Here is a 17,411-nt window from a genome sequence, read left to right as displayed (position 1 = left end):
ACTCCTGCCAGCAAAGTCACTCTGTCAACCCAAATGAATTGCTCTCTGTTTGTGGTATGCCTCGTCTCTTATGAGACAAATTAGCAGAAATTCTGCTCCAGCAATCAAATGGTCATTTTCAGTTACTGTAGCGTTTATCTTGTATAAAACATTTATACATGCCACAACACTAAACAATACATTTATTGCACTATAACGGTGACAAACGGTGCCCACAAACTGTTAGGGCCTACAGTGCTTTCGGGAAAGTATTCAGACCCTTTTACTTTTTCCAAATGTTACGTTACAGCCTTATTCTAAAATCGATTAAACTTTTTTTTATTATTAATATACGCACAATACCCCATAATGACAAAGCGAAAACAGGTTTTTAGAATTTTTTGCAAATGTATAAAAAATTTTTTTTTAAAATATTTATATAAATATTCAGACCCTTTGCTATGAGAGCCAAAATTGAGCTCAGTTGCATCTTATTTCCATTGATCCTCCTTGAGATGTTTCTACAACTTGATTGGATTCCACCTGTGGTAAATTAAATTGATTGGAGGGCCTTGGTCAGGAAGGTGACCAAAAACCTGATGGTCACTCTGACAGAGCTCCTGAGTTCCTCTGTGGAGATGGGAGAACCTTCCAGAAGGATAACCATCTCTGCAGCACTCCACCAATCAAGCCTTTATGGTAGAGTGGCCAGACGGAAGCCACTCCTCAGTAAAAGGCACATGACAGCCCACTTGGAGTTTGCCAAAAGGCACCTAAAGGACTCTCAGACCATGAGAAACAAGATTCCCGGTCTGATGAAACCAATATTGAACTCTTTGGCCTGAATACCAAGCAGCATGTCTGGAGGAAACCTGCCACGATCCCTATGGCGAAACCTGCTCCAGAGTGCTCAGGACTTCAGACTGGGGCAAAGGTTTACCTTCCAACAGGACAGCAACCCTAAGCTCACAGCCAAGACAACACATGAGTAGCTTTGGGACAAGTCTCTGAATGTCCAGAGCCCGGACTTGAACCTGATCGAACATCTCTGGAGAGGCCTGAAAATAGCTGTGCAGCGACGCTCCCCATCCAATTTGACAAAGCTTGAGAGGATCTGCAGGGGAGAATCTCCCCAAATACAGGTGTGCCAAGCTTGTAGCGTCATACCCAAGAAGACTCAAGGATGTAATTGCTGCCAAAGGTGCTTCAACAAAGTTCTGAGTAAAGGGTCTGAATACTTATGTAAATGTGATATACAGTGCCTTGCGAAAGTATTCGGCCCCCTTGAACTTTGCGACCTTTTGCCACATTTCAGGCTTCAAACATAAATATATAAAACTGTATTTTTTTGTGAAGAATCAACAACAAGTGGGACACAATCATGAAGTGGAACGACATTTATTGGATATTTCAAACTTTTTTAACAAATCAAAAACTGAAAAATTGGGCCTGCAAAATTATTCAGCCCCCTTAAGTTAATACTTTGTAGCGCCACCTTTTGCTGCGATTACAGCTGTAAGTCGTTTGGGGTATGTCTATCAGTTTTGCACATCGAGAGACTGAAATTTTCCCCCATTCCTCCTTGGAAAACAGCTCGAGCTCAGTGAGGTTGGATGGAGAGCATTTGTGAACAGCAGTTTTCAGTTCTTTCCACAGATTCTCGATTGGATTCAGGTCTGGACTTTGACTTGGCCATTCTAACACCTGGATATGTTTATTTTTGAACCATTCCATTGTAGATTTTGCTTTATGTTTTGGATCATTGTCTTGTTGGAAGACAAATCTCCGTCCCAGTCTCAGGTCTTTTGCAGACTCCATCAGGTTTTCTTCCAGAATGGTCCTGTATTTGACTCCATCCATCTTCCCATCAATTTTAGCCATCTTCCCTGTCCCTGCTGAAGAAAAGCAGGCCCAAACCATGATGCTGCCACCACCATGTTTGACAGTGGGGATGGTGTGTTCAAGGTGATGAGCTGTGTTGCTTTTACGCCAAACATAACGTCTTGCATTGTTGCCAAAAAGTTCAATTTTGGTTTCATCTGACCAGAGCACCTTCTTCCACATGTTTGGTGTGTCTCCCAGGTGGCTTGTGGCAAACTTTAAACAACACTTTTTATGGATATCTTTAAGAAATGGCTTTCTTCTTGCCACTCTTCCATAAAGGCCAGATTTGTGCAATATACGACTGATTGTTGTCCTATGGACAGAGTCTCCCACCTCAGCTGTAGATCTCTGCAGCTCATCCAGAGTGATCATGGGCCTCTTGGCTGCATCTCTGATCAGTCTTCTCCTTGTATGAGCTGAAAGTTTAGAGGGACGGCCAGGTCTTGGTAGATTTGCAGTGGTCTGATACTCCTTCCATTTCAATATTATCGCTTGCACAGTGCTCCTTGGGATGTTTAAAGCTTGGGAAATCTTTTTGTATCCAAATCCGGCTTTAAACTTCTTCACAACAGTATCTCGGACCTGCCTGGTGTGTTCCTTGTTCTTCATGATGCTCTCTGCGCTTTTAACGGACCTCTGAGACTATCACAGTGCAGGTGAATTTATACGGAGACTTGATTACACACAGGTGGATTGTATTTATCATCATTAGTCATTTAGGTCAACATTGGATCATTCAGAGATCCTTCTGGAGAGAGTTTGCTGCACTGAAAGTAAAGGGGCTGAATAATTTTGCACGCCCAATTTTTCAGTTTTTGATTTGTTAAAAAAGTTTTAAATATCCAATGAATGTCGTTCCACTTCATGATTGTGTCCCACTTGTTGTTGATTCTTCACAAAAAAATACAGTTTTATATCTTTATGTTTGAAGCCTGAAATGAGGCATAAGGTTGCAAAGTTCAAGGGGGCCGAATACTTTCGCAAGGCACTGTGTACATATATATATATATATATATTTTTTTATATATATATATATATATATATATATTTTTTTTTATACATTTGCAAGAATTTCTAAAAACTGTTTTTGTTTAGTCATTATGGGGTATTGTGTGATGAGGATTATTTTTTAAATACATTTTTGAATAAGTTTAACGTAACAAAATGTGGGGAAAGTTGAGGGGTCTTACTTACTTACTACTGACAATTGAGATTTACAAACTATGGCGTAAGGGGACGACGTGCGGATGAGGCAATGTGTTATTTCGATTAAGACACTAATGAGCGAGTTAGGACAGACGTTTTCAATATAACTATTTGTTTAGCACTTTTGAAATGGGCTGTTCTTACAGTATTCTCCCTGTACACCAAGTCAGAACTGTAGGATAAATAAAGGGGAATATAGGCAGACAATGAAAGCTCTTACAATATTCTTTGATTGCATTTCTCTAAAACAGGTTATAGGCACCACCAAGTCAGAACAGTAGGCAAAATTTAAGAAGTGAAAATAGATTACATTTATTAGGGTGAGGCATGTGGGCTACTAACAGTTAACTACACAACATACTCTTAATATTACTTTCTTAGCTACAGTATACATATCTCCCTGGCATGTTACATTTATGCAGCAGCATACAAGAAATCTTTGGACTCCCCTTGTTCTACTGTGCTCACTTGAACAGGAAGGTGGCGCGGCGGTCTTTCGTGGGCAAATTTTGGCATCAAACTCGAATCAGTCAGGCATTCTCTGGATTTATGGTGCCTTCATGACAACTGGGAACTCTGAAATTAACAAGGGCGAATCATGATGACGTCGGAGCTCTAGAAATAGGCCCGAGTTCCCAACTTGCAATTGTGAGTTGGATGACCATTCAAACCCTATTTTCCCAGTCGGAGCTCGTTTTCTTCCAAGTTCCCAGTTGTCTTGAACTCAATGAAGTCTGAGATTTCCCAGTTCAGAGTTCCCAGTTGTTTTGAGCATGGCGATTTGCGATTTCCAGCTTGTTGCGTAATGTTTATGTCCAATGGCCGATGAGCACCGATACGTTTTATCTATAATTTCTCTTTTATTATTTCTCTTCATATGACAAGGAATGAAAAGGATTTGCCAGTAGATTGTCGACGTGACTCATGATGATGACTGCTAGCTAAGATTTTGAAAGTAAGATATTGACATGATCACTCCAATCAAAGCTACTGTAGCTATAACGTGATTTGAAGTCATTTTATCTGTGGCCAATGACCTTAATCTTTCTTGGATGGACACTTCTAATGTAATTCTATGGCAGCAGGGGCTTGAATTTTCGAGTTCTACCCGTAGATTTTGCAGTGATGTAGGTTGTCATTGTAAATAAGAATTTGTTCTTAACTAACTTGCCTTTTTTTTTTGTCTAGTTTCCCCATGCGTGACAGAACACTGAGCCAATCACGGCGCAACTTGAGAACACTACCAACCCCTTAGCTACGTATTTTCCTCTGGCTGCCCCACCACCACAGAAACCACTGAGCTAGGCTTAATCCCCTGAATTTTGGAACTGCCCTACTCAAGAAAGCAAAAAAGAGACCAACTTTGTATGCCGGTTTATTAACTCAATTATATTTTAGTTTTTTACGTTGTTTGTGAACTGATATGTGACACGTATTAATGCCAAAATAACATGCAAAACAGGCAACAACAAAAAATCAAAACAGGTGGAGCTCAAAACCGCCCTGAATAAGGGGTTGCCCCTGCTTGTATTTAATGGCTAGGTATCTGGGGTGTAAAGTAAACAAAATAAACCTACGTAGGTGATTTTATGTATCCTTTTTATCCCATTGCAGATCAAAACCCAACATTGTGCAGGTTTACTGAATAGGCAAATTCTCTCAACCCTGTGCCTGTCACCAATCACTAGATGTGCACAAAGCATGCCACAGGTCTAAAGATATCAGGAGTGGCCAGCCCAATGAGCCCAGTGCATTTTCATGTTTTTTCCATTTCATCTGAATGACATGCAGATGTTCAGGTTGTAAGTAAGGTAGTAAAGCTTATTTATCTGGGTAATGGATGGCTGATTGGAGAGGAGATGGAGACTGCTAGTAATCCCAGGTGGAGCCTCCCAGCTGCTGTGTCCTTGAATGAATCACTAATTTGCTTGAGTAAATACTCAGCTGGCTACATAAATGCAAACTTAATGAGGCCGTGTCATTCATTTGCATGTTAGGGGATTGGTTGGTTCCTGGCGCTGTATACTCTTTACTAGCTAGCTAATCCACCTTGTGTAATTATGCTCCTTACTAATGTAATCCATAGCATGCTAGCATTGTTAGCCATAAGCTTATGTTTTGTCATTCCCGGTCATTATGCTTTCAGGAAGATAATCAGCCAAATATGGCCTCCTCTATGATGTCTAGAGAGGAGGTACACAGCACAGCCATGTCATGGCGTGTTCTGTCTAAACAGGCCCGTTGGGGCCAGAGAAGGTTCTAGAAGCCTCTGTCTCTCTGGTATGACCAGTCATGTGGCATCACTTCCCATTATTATCAGGATGAGAGGAGCCCCCTCCACACTCTACAAACAACCCTAAAATAGGCAACTCCATATCTGACCAGTTAGAGTCCTATGATATTATCCCATATTGACCTACAGTATCTATCATATAATACATATACTGTCTGCAAGGAACGTGATCATGTTGTTTTCAAGGGTGGGTTTTTAGATGTAGGATATTTGTTCTGTATGTAGGGCAGTGCAATGAAGTGTTGAGTAGTGTCTGGCTGTTCCCAGAATGGGACCCTCTGTGTGAAACCTAAGGTCAGTTGGTGGCGCTCTCTCTCTCATGCTCTGACCGTCGACGTGACTCATCTCCAGGCTCCCAGCTCTCTGTGTGTGTGCTGTGAGTGGAATGCAGGGAGTTGGGGAAAGCCGGGGGGTTTTCTAGGCAGGGGGAGGGGGTTAATAGCATCAAGTCTTAAAATCTCAGGAAAATGAATGACCTGGGTCCAAGGTCAGGTGTGTGTGTGTGTGTGTGTGTGTGTGTGTGTGTGTGCGCGAAGAGGAACAAGAAGAGTAATAACATACTGTTGTTTAGTAGCGTGGATGAGCGGTTAAAGAACAGGTTTAGAGACCAGTTCAGGCTGCTGTGGAGTGGAATAGCAGGGGGCCAGACAGAGTCTCTCTATAGCTCTGCATGGTGCATAGCATACCCAGAGAAGAGCTGCACTGGGGAGCAGGCCACATGCCTCTGGTTGTTTTTAGCAGTGAAGCCAAGCCCCTCTTCCAGAGGCAAGCTCATCTGACCACTCTCTCTGGGCTCACCTTCTCAGTGAGCCCATTCTGCAGGTCTGGAACCCCAATGGAGAATTTAACCCACTTGGCTTGACTGACTGGAGCTTTAGTGGCCCTGTTAATTTCTCCCATGTTCCCTCTGTCCCACAGACACGTGATTAGCTTGCCCGTGATTGATTGTTCCCTGACAGTGCTCCTCTGTAGATTTAGTCTGGTTGTGCACTGTGACTTATTTTAAACGGCGTTATCCAGGAGTTGATGAGGCTAAATGTGCCTGGCCTTTTCAGAAACATTCATGTGGGGGGCGATCAGTAAGGGAGGGAGAAGAGATCAGTAAGGGGGAGGCGGGAAGAGAAGAGATCAGTAAGGGGGAGAAAGAGATTAGTAAGGGGGGGCAAGATAAGAGATCAGTAAGGGAGAGGCGGGAAGAGAAGAGATCAGTAAGGGGGGGAGAGAAGAGATCAGTAAGGGTGGGAAAGAGATTAGTAAGGGGGGGCAAGATAAGAGATCAGTAAGGGGGGGAGAAGAGAAGAGATCAGTAAGGGGGAGGCGGGAAGAGAAGAGATCAGTAAGGGGGAGGGAATGGAAGAGCTCAGTAAGGGGGGGAAGAGAAGAGCTCAGTAAGGGGGGGAGAAGAGCTCAGTAAGGGGGGGAGAAGAGATCTGTAAGAGGGGGAGAGAAGAGATCAGTAAGGGGGAGGGGAAGAGATCAGTAAGGGAAGAGAAGAGCTCAGTAAGGGGGGGAGAAGAGATCTGTAAGGGGGGGAAGAGAAAAGATCTGTAAGGGGGAGGGGAAGAGATCAGTAAGGGGAGAGAAGAGAAGAGCTCAGTAAGGGGGGGAGAAGAGATCTGTAAGGGGGGCAAGAGAAGAGATCAGTAAGGGGGAGGGGAAGAGATCAGTAAGGGGGGGAAGACATCAGTAAGGGGGAGGAGAGATCAGTAAGGGGGAGGGGAAGAGATCAGTAAGGGCCCTCTAAGAAATAGAAGGCTGTCTTTTTCTGAGAACTTGTAAGTATTTGGAGTGTGATACAGATGGGTTTACATAAGCATTGCTCTCTCTCCCCCTCTCTCCATCCCCCTCCTCTCTCTGGCGCGCCCTCACTTGCTCTATCACTCTTCCTCCCTCCCTCCACTCTTTTGCTGTATCGCTCCCTCTCTCTCTCTCCCTGTAGATATCCCTCACTCCCTTCGCTCTCTATCTATCTCTCTCCCTTGATCTCTGTCCCTCCCATGGCTCTCTCTCTCCCTCTATCTTCCTTCTCTCCCTCTCTTCATGCTAGGTTGACAATATTCTCCCTAGGTATTTCCGGGAAGTGAATGAACAGAGTGTAGCTAGTTGTGTGTGTGTGTATTTTTATCTCCCCATCTCTGCCTGCACCTCCCAGAGATGCCCTGGCTTGCAGGAGAATGCAGAGTAGGGCTGTTTCTGAAGGGGGAGGTGTAGCAAGGAGTACTGGGTGTAGAGGTCAAAGGGCACCAGGATGAGTAATGCAGACATCCCGATTCTCGAGCTGCAACACACATACATGTACAGAGTTTGTGTCAACGGACATGGATATGAATACATCATTATTGGACGTAGCTACCCTGTGTCTGCCCCGCCTCCTGTTTGTTGTGATGCTGAGTTTGCCGACTGTCAGCTGTACGTAAACACGTGGACAAATCCCTTTTCGACTCTGTGTGTTGTGGAAAGGTTAACACTAATTGTTTCAAGCTAACGTTAGCGAACATAAGATGGACATTCAGTGTGCTCTAAAGTGCCAGCAGTTCATTTGCTAGTGAAAGAAATGCAAATACGAAAAATAACTGGTTGCATTTGTGCGAGTGTAATATACATTTAATTCTGCGTCCCGTTAGTTGTATTTTCCACGTAACATTACGAGGATCACGCAACCTGATACACTGTAACTATGATCCACGTCACCAAAAGTATAATCAGAAATGACAAGCATTCCTCTACTATAGAGACTTAGGGGCATGTGCTAAGAAAAATGTTAGAGATAATTATCTCCATTCTACACTGTACATGAAATGAAATAAACATACAGACAATCTGTGCTAATTCCACAAAACATATATTTATTTGATATGTTCAGTTCTTATCAGTATGAATCTTTTAGGTTTTGTAGATAACTTTTCAGAGGACTGAACCAGGTGTGAGCCATAATGTTTGTCTAAGCACATGAATCTCCAATTTGCCACGCGCGTGACAGGGTTGGCAATGACGGTTTTCCGCTGAAAGATCTTTACAGAGCAGAGAGGCCAATGGTTGGGATAGAGGGTGTGAGTCTGCATGCGTGCCATATTCAGTATTAGTGGAGGCTTTGGATTTTGGTGCAGAACATGCAGCTTGCACTTCTGTCTTGCCCCCCCCCCCCCCCCCGTACCATAGCCCAGTTTATAAACAGTCCATAGATCCCATCCTAGCAGTTAGCCCCATATTACCCCACTGTCGATCCCTCTCTAAGCCCTCAGGCATTTGGCAGAGTGCGCGTGGAGATGGCAAAATCGTGGTCCTGCCAAGCCCCCAGTTCCCACAGTGTTCATGTTTACTGTGTTCTGTTTTCCCCTCACCTCCACCCCTCAGAGACCATGGTGGTAAACAGGTATTTACAAAATAATCCCAGGTCTATGTTGTGGGTAATTAGGTGCTTGTCCCTGGTGGGCTAGCCTGTTCCCTGGGCCCCGAGGTGGGCTAGCCTGCTCCCTGGGCCCCGAGGTGGGAGAAAGGAGGAGCAGGTGCCAATTACAGTGCAATCAAGCCACACCTCCTGTACTATCGCTCTGTGTACCACCTTCACTGCTCTGTGTGTGTGTTTGTGTGTGTGTGTGTGTGAACTGCCCCGCCCCATGGGACAGGCCATGGAGGCTTTTCTTCCTTATTTCTGCATTGCCAACATCAGAAGTGGCACTAATAGGTTTTTGTTGCCTTCCTTAGAATGGCATTTCCTCTGCTGAGTGGTGTGAGTGGGGACACTCACGCCTGCTTATTAGAAGGACTTCTTAGGCCTACATGGCCGTGTGTGTATGGCCTTGCTATTGTTGTACACACACACACACACACACACTGGAATAGCAGCAGCCCACCATGCTTGTCTGTAATCTTATTGTTTTAATGATGCAACCTGTGGTTTAGAGGTTCCAGCAGCAGCCATTTGTTGAGAGGAGCAAGGGCCTCTCTGCTCTTGGCTCTCCCCTTCCCTCAGCCTGATCTTGGCCGTCAGGCCTGGTTCACTGCTCTCTCTCTCTCTTCCCCAGCCTCATGTCTCCATGACAGGCTGCTTTACGGCAGGCACTCTATCCCCTAGGCTCCCCCCTCTCATCCTGCTTTACAGCACACTGACACTCTCTAGACTCCCACATCACACGAGAGAGAGGAAGGCAGGAAGAACGAGAGAGGACGACTGCGAAAGGGAGAGAGGAAAGAGAGCGCAGTCAATGATGCACAATGGTTGTGACTTGAGCAAATATGCGTGGTTGATGAGGCTAAATGAGGTAGAGGTGTTTCTGTGGGTTGAATTGTGTTTTCCACAAGGTTGTTTTGGAGTTTAGTGGGTGTGGTGGATGAAACCATGTGTGTGTGATACAAACATGATCTTTCTGTGTGGTTCTCAAAGGTTTGCACATCTGTGTGTGTGTCTCATGCGCACGGCTGTGTGTAGACTGTCTGTATGAATTAGCTGCGGCGCTTGCGCTCATGTCAGCTGGCTCTTATTTACATTCCAGCCAGGTGTTCCGTTAAATTGAGCTGATTTGGACTCAACACACAGAAAAAGCACTGTGGACAGTCCCCTGTCTCCAAATGACAACGCTTCAACTTTCCCTTTTACTACATGATAAATGACATCATAAAATGAACTGTTGTTCATATATTTATTTAAAGGACGATCAGGCTGGGAAAGCAAGAGATTTGCTTCGGGAGGGAAATCGGGCTGAGTTGTCTGGATTTTCTCACTTCTCCATGAAGTCCTATGGACTGGGTCTCGTCCACTGACCACTGGTCTCCAGTGAGAGGGCTGTGTGGTCAGCAATATATCATAGAATTGTTACAATACCGTAGCCCAGGGTCCAGATGACCTGGCATTATCAGCGTGGTCCCAGTCAGTCTGAACTGAAGCCTTGTTTAATCTGGTTGTTTACCCCCCTCTCCTCTCCTTCCTCGCTAACTGGCTGTGTGTTTGTGTCCACAGGCCTCGCTCGGTGGGGGGCCATGGCAGGATGTACTGGGGCCCCAGCTGCTCCCAGAACCGGCCCCAGGAGCCCCGCGGCCGCCACCGCCTCTCTACCGTCATCCAGCCTCTGCGCCAGAGCGCCGGGGAGGTGGTGGACCTCACAGTGGATGAGGATGGTGAGCATGAGGACGTGCCGACCCGCAATACCACTCTGAGATGAACTATATGATGCAACAGTCACATAGAGGTCCTAGACTTAGACTCAGGCCTCTGTTTTTCCACTGTCTTTTCTTTCAAAGCTAGGCTCATTCGTCTTTCAACACAAAGGCGAGTTTACAGTAGTCCTCTGAGGCATTTGTCCTCTTAAGAAGAACAGTCATTTTTATATGAACAACATACAAAGGGTTGCAAATACACTCTCTCTCTCTCTGTGTCTCACTCTCTCTCTCTGTGTCTGTGTCTCACTCTCTCTCTCTGTGTCTGTGTCTCACTCTCTCTCTCTGTGTCTGTGTCTCACTCTCTCTCTCTGTGTCTGTGTCTCACTCTCTCTCTCTGTGTCTGTCTCACTCTCTCTCTCTGTGTCTGTGTCTCACTCTCTCTCTCTGTGTCTGTGTCTCACTCTCTCTCTCTGTGTCTGTCTCACTCTCTCTCTGTGTCTGTGTCTCACTCTCTCTCTGTGTCTGTGTCTCACTCTCTCTCTCTGTGTCTGTGTCTCACTCTCTCTCTCTGTGTCTGTGTCTCACTCTCTCTCTCTGTGTCTGTGTCTCACTCTCTCTCTCTGTGTCTGTGTCTCACTCTCTCTCTCTCTGTCTGTGTCTCACTCTCTCTCTCTGTGTCTGTGTCTCACTCTCTCTCTCTGTGTCTGTCTCACTCTCTCTCTCTGTGTCTGTGTCTCACTCTCTCTCTCTGTGTCTGTGTCTCACTCTCTCTCTCTGTGTCTGTGTCTCAATCTCTCTCTCTGTGTCTGTGTCTCACTCTCTCTCTCTGTGTCTGTGTCTCACTCTCTCTCTCTCTGTGTCTGTGTCTCACTCTCTCTCTGTGTCTGTGTCTCACTCTCTCTCTCTCTGTGTCTGTGTCTCACTCTCTCTCTCTCTGTGTCTGTGTCTCACTCTCTCTCTCTGTGTCTGTGTCTCACTCTCTCTCTCTGTGTCTGTGTCTCACTCTCTCTCTCTGTGTATGTGTCTCACTCTCTCTCTCTGTGTCTGTGTCTCACTCTCTCTCTCTGTGTCTGTGTCTCACTCTCTCTCTCTGTGTCTGTGTCTCACTCTCTCTCTCTGTGTCTGTGTCTCACTCTCTCTCTCTGTGTCTGTGTCTCACTCTCTCTCTGTGTATGTGTCTCACTCTCTCTCTCTGTGTCTGTGTCTCACTCTCTCTCTCTGTGTCTGTGTCTCACTCTCTCTCTCTGTGTCTGTGTCTCACTCTCTCTCTCTGTGTCTGTGTCTCACTCTCTCTCTCTGTGTCTGTCTCTCACTCTCTGTGTCTGTGTCTCACTCTCTCTCTCTGTGTCTCACTCTCTCTCTCTGTGTCTGTGTCTCACTCTCTCTCTCTGTGTCTGTGTCTCAATCTCTCTCTCTGTGTCTGTGTCTCACTCTCTCTCTCTGTGTCTGTGTCTCACTCTCTCTCTCTCTGTGTCTGTGTCTCACTCTCTCTCTCTCTGTGTCTGTGTCTCACTCTCTCTCTCTCTGTGTCTGTGTCTCACTCTCTCTCTCTGTGTCTGTGTCTCACTCTCTCTCTCTGTGTCTGTGTCTCACTCTCTCTCTCTGTGTATGTGTCTCACTCTCTCTCTCTGTGTCTGTGTCTCACTCTCTCTCTCTGTGTCTGTGTCTCACTCTCTCTCTCTGTGTCTGTGTCTCACTCTCTCTCTCTGTGTCTGTGTCTCACTCTCTCTCTGTGTATGTGTCTCACTCTCTCTCTCTGTGTCTGTGTCTCACTCTCTCTCTCTGTGTCTGTGTCTCACTCTCTCTCTCTGTGTCTGTGTCTCACTCTCTCTCTCTGTGTCTGTGTCTCACTCTCTCTCTCTGTGTCTGTGTCTCACTCTCTGTGTCTGTGTCTCACTCTCTCTCTCTGTGTCTGTGTCACACTCTCTCTCTCTGTGTCTGTGTCTCACTCTCTCTCTGTGTCTGTGTCTCACTCTCTCTCTCTGTGTCTGTGTCTCACTCTCTCTCTCTGTGTCTGTGTCTCACTCTCTCTCTCTGTGTCTGTGTCTCACTCTCTCTCTCTGTGTCTGTGTCTCACTCTCTCTCTCTGTGTCTGTGTCTCACTCTCTCTCTCTGTGTCTGTGTCTCACTCTCTCTCTCTGTGTCTGTGTCGCACTCTCTCTCTCTGTGTCTGTGTCGCACTCTCTCTCTCTGTGTCTGTGTCTCACTCTCTCTCTCTGTGTCTGTGTCTCACTCTCTCTCTCTGTGTCTGTGTCTCACTCTCTCTCTCTGTGTCTGTGTCTCACTCTCTCTCTCTGTGTCTGTGTCTCACTCTCTCACACACACATACAGAAAAGCAAGTTTACTCTTGAGGCAGAAAAAAAATAGATCTGGTGATTATGTGTGTAAAAATAATTTACATTGAGGAACAGCTTTTTCATAGATGCTGCATACGATAGCCGGACTGTCGCACAGCGTATGAATGTGGATTTTGATGAGTCTAATGCTTTCTTACATGATCCAGCTCAACACTGTAGGGAGTTGGGAAATATTACATGTCAAATGAAATACTCTCATTCACACTCTATTGTTTAATAGGATTAGCTAGCTTCTTCCACACATCTCTCCAAACCTGGGAGTGAGTGGCTGTCGCTAACTTGAATAAGAATTGTCCTGTCATCACAATTCAATTTGAAATGTTCCCGTAAGCGAGCACTGTTTTAATAATGATTCATCTGTATCTTTTCATCAAATGGAGGGATATTAATAGCGACTGTGCCCCTGAGAGCGTCTGCTCTTTCATTGGTTGGCTTTTACATATCAACCCATTGCACTTCTGATGCATGTCGTTTCATACTGTCAATCCTATCATAAAATGTCACAGTGATGCCAGCCACTGGAGCAGTAGCCAGAAGCATGCTCTTCATTGTTAATGTGGATGCATTAGGCACAAGGAATGAAATGCACCTGGTGGTGTTAAAGCTTTTGTGGGTAAAGAGTTTCACTCTGGATTTAGGGGATATACAGCTGACTCCTGATGAGTATAGCCTACATTGAATTACAAAGTCCATTGAAGAGCTGTGTATTTAATCATCTCCAATTTATATACGTACATTATTCTCACCAGATGTATAGGCCCTACTCCAGTTCAGTTCATACATTCATGACAGCCCCAAGCCATTGCATACACACCTTTTAAAAATGGGTTCTTTGTTTCAGTTTCCCTGTCTAGTTGTTCATTTGTTTTTATTTATTTAAATGAAAAACACATTATATATTCTATTTATTATAATTTGAATATATCAGGAGTGGACTGACTGTTTTTGTAATGGCTTTACCATTCCAACATCCTGCATATCTCTGGCTAATGGCTATGTTTTCCCAGACCAGTTTGCCCTCTAACCTGAGGCATTAGCAAACCAGACCAAAGCATTAGTGTGACTTAAAAGCCCAATTTGGTGCATTCTCTTTATGGTCTCGCACCGTGTGACTGATAACAGAATAACAGAGCAGTGTGAGATATGAGCGCATTTGCATTTCTTTGGAGGAGAAATTAATTTGTGACTATGAAAAGCAGATGGAGCTCACACTGTGGAATGCTAATGAGGTATCTTCTTCTCCCTGGCTGCCAAGGCACTGCAGCCAGTCTACACACCAGGGTTTCCGTTAGCCGGTAATAGCCAGCTTTTGGGCGATTTCAAAAATAAAATAAAAAATAGAAAAGCAGATCAAATTGCTGTGTGTGTATAGTAGGCTTACAGAGTGTACAAAACATTAGGAACACCTTAATATTCAGTTGAACCCCATTTTACCCCCAGAACAGCCTCAATTCGTCGGGGCATGGACTCTAGAAGGTGTCGAAAGCGTTCCACAGTGATGCTGGCCCATGTTTACTCCAATGCTTCCCACAGTTGTCAAATTGGCCCCTGATGTCTTTTGGGTGGTGGACCATTCTTGATGCACACGGGAAACTGCTGATCGTGAAGAATCCATCATCAGCGTTGCGGTTCTTGACACAAACCGGTGCTCCTGCTACTATACTCCGTTCAAAGGCACTTAAATATTTTGTCTTGCCCATTCACCCTCTGAATGGCACACATGTCTTAAGGCTTAAACATCCTTCTTTAACCTGTCTCCTCCCCTTTATCTACACTGATTTGAAGTGGATTTGACAAGTGACATCATAGTTTTCACCTGGATTCACCTGGCCAGTCTGTCATGGAAAGAGCATGTTTTTGTTCACGCTGTGTATATTCGTTGTGTAGGGATATCTTATTTATCACACCGCCTACAGCATACAGATACAGAGCCTTTGAGTGTAAAATCTGTCAGAGCGCGAGAGCTGCTGCTATAGCATCTCTAACAGTAAATGCTTAGGCAACAGAAGGCAGACTTCATCAGCGCGTCACACACCTCTTTGCAATTAGCTGGAGGCAGTATGCACTTTGAAAACATACTTAGTTGTTTTAATACATATGAGGCATCTCTTACCTTGCTTCAAAGTAGCCGAGCCAAAATCAGACCATATCCGTGGTGGCAATTAATTTATATCAACTTTCCTTCATTGTCCAGTATTCCAAGGCACAATCCTGGTCATATTAGCAAGTTGTTGCATATTACATCTCCCCTCTTTCTAAATGTCTGCAATCACGTGTGAAGGGCCCTTTTGACAAGTGTTTTCCCGCTAATTGGGTTATTGAACGAACATTCCCGTGTAGCTTTCTGCATTGTGCGCATATAATAGTTGATCAACAGTTTAAGCTGAACGTTCTGGTCTGTTGCATCAGACTCATTGTTTTTTAACGTTTGTTTTATGTAGCCTAGACATTACTGGTTGTAATGAATTTGGAATCTATCGTCCCACAACTAACCCAGAGTGTTTGGAACAGGCAATTTCTTTCTCGACAAGCTGACCAATAGAATAGGTCAACTGTTCTACTGTGGAGGATAGTAGATTGACAGGCTAGTGATTTTGCTGTTCGTTGGCTGAGGAAAAGTAGATGTGGACAGTTATTCTAACTTCTTTAAAGTGCACATCAGAATTTGGTAAGAAGGACGGCACATCATTGCTTCCTTGACTTGCGTGTTCTGTTAGTGATTTCTGTCATTCTGAGCACTGTGGGTGGACGCTCTAATAGGTTATGCACCCAATGCATATGAGTCTGGTAAATTTCTCACATGTCCGGTAAATTAAAATGCTGCCGGTCAAATGTCCGGCGCCACATTTTCCTAATGGAAACCCTGCCACACACACACACACACACACACACACACACACACACACACACACACACACACACACACAGATGGATGTGTGCTACGTAATGAATTCCCACCTATTAAATCTGTTTACCTGTCTCTTTTCCCCATCTCAGATCTCTCTGTTGTGCCATCCACCTCTGACAGCATTCACCCTCAGACTGTCAGCTCTTCCTCTTCATCCTCCTCTCATCATACCTCTACCTCAGAGCCCCACGATGCCCTAGGCCCCTCCACCAGCTGCCCTGGTCAAGGCCCAGCCCCAGACAGCACGCTGGCACAGGGGCCAAGGGGTGCTGCAGGCACGGAGGGTAAGACAAGACCATACACTCTCCAGAAAGCCATGATGTCAACCTTGTGTGCCTTTCTAAGTTTAGTCATCTTCCCTGTGGGTCATCTATGAATAATGAGTGAAGCTTAAAGGTGTTTTCCATCTCTATCAGATGAGAGCAGAAGAGGATCGTCTGGTGTGGCAGGAGAGAGTGGGGGCACGGCCATGCCCAGGTTACCCTCCTGCTGCCCGCAGCACTCCCCCTGCGGAGGGCCCTCCCCTGGTCACATGACCCTGGGCCATTCCAGCTGCCTGCAGGCCCAGCCCCCCCAGCAGCCGGGCTCCCAGCAGCACAGCCACGCCCACCACTTCCACCACCACCATCACCATGTGCCTCAGCACCCACCTCCAACCACTCTGCCCTTTCCTGAGCCCAGCTGCCCCCTAGAGAGGCCCACTGCCCTGCCTGCACCATGCAGAGGGGGAGGGGTCAGCAGCAGCAGCTCCACCCAATACCACGACCAGGTAGGCCTGAGCATCAACACCCTGTTGTTTGTTTCGTTGTAGCATTGGAGGTTTGGCTGTTACTTCTGCTTCCTTTTTTTGATTTCCCCAACTTTAATATATCGACCAGAGAATGTATGCATTTCTTATAGCAGTAACATTTTATAAATATATTCCATATTAAAATGAGATTTTTTTTTAAAGTCATGAAAGCATTTGATCATATTTTCTTTCTTGCCCAAAATCTATAAAAGTAGGCTAAATGAATAGAATCTGAGGAGATAGAAGACTGCCCTTTCCTCCCACAATAGCTGGAGATAAATTCGGAATCATTTATAGTTTTAGTAAACCATGCAAGCCATGTTCTCCCTGGCAGATGTCACCATCGCATTCAAATGTATCTTTGGCTTTGTGTGTCTAAACAAACGGCTCCATCAATATCTGCCAATGAATCAGATTCAAGGTGATTAAAGAAGGAAAAAACAGAATAGGAACTGAAACAGACAAATAACTGATATCTTAACAAAAACATTGCAAAGGAACTAGCTGGCAGCCTCCCTTGAAGCCAGATTCACCGCTGAATCATTTAAATTCTGCTAATTGTTAGGAGCTGCTGGATTGTATTATTTACCATCAAAGTGGAGCAGTGTGTGCTTAAAGTGTAATGAGTTGGGTTGGGGTTGAGAGGGCTGTGTCTACAGGTCAGGTTAGGGGCTCCCTCCATAGACCTCCGTCTCTCTGTCTTGATACTCTCTGATTCCTACATAATTCATGCAGGGCTGGGGCAAGTATTCAAAACTGGGCCGTCAGGTCTCTACCATGAAAAGGAGGAAGTAGTTTCATGGATGAGGCAAAATGCTGTGCCCTTTGATGGGCTTGGCCTACATGTAGGTACCGCCCTCAGCTACAGCTCAGAGAAAGGAGACATACTGCCTGCAT

The 17,411-nt window shown here is 45.2% G+C and overlaps 1 protein-coding gene across 6 annotated transcripts in view; it reads left to right on the top strand.

Annotated features, from left to right (window-relative positions):
• LOC110526411 (E3 ubiquitin-protein ligase Arkadia) overlaps positions 1-17,411 on the top strand; it is a 50,490-nt gene that overhangs the window by 26,939 nt on the left and 6,140 nt on the right. For all 6 annotated transcript variants that reach the window (XM_036980797.1, XM_036980800.1, XM_036980802.1 and 3 more), the window contains exons 4-6: positions 10,320-10,477; positions 15,814-16,008; positions 16,141-16,493. In XM_036980797.1, the coding sequence (XP_036836692.1) occupies positions 10,320-10,477; positions 15,814-16,008; positions 16,141-16,493 (706 nt within the window). The remainder of the gene's footprint in view (positions 1-10,319; positions 10,478-15,813; positions 16,009-16,140; positions 16,494-17,411) is intronic.

This window comes from Oncorhynchus mykiss, chromosome 6, assembly GCF_013265735.2.
Source record: "Oncorhynchus mykiss isolate Arlee chromosome 6, USDA_OmykA_1.1, whole genome shotgun sequence".
Classification (NCBI taxonomy): domain Eukaryota; kingdom Metazoa; phylum Chordata; class Actinopteri; order Salmoniformes; family Salmonidae; genus Oncorhynchus; species Oncorhynchus mykiss.
The sequence above is the reverse complement of the archived record's forward strand: the minus strand, read 5'-3'. Positions and strand labels throughout refer to the sequence as shown.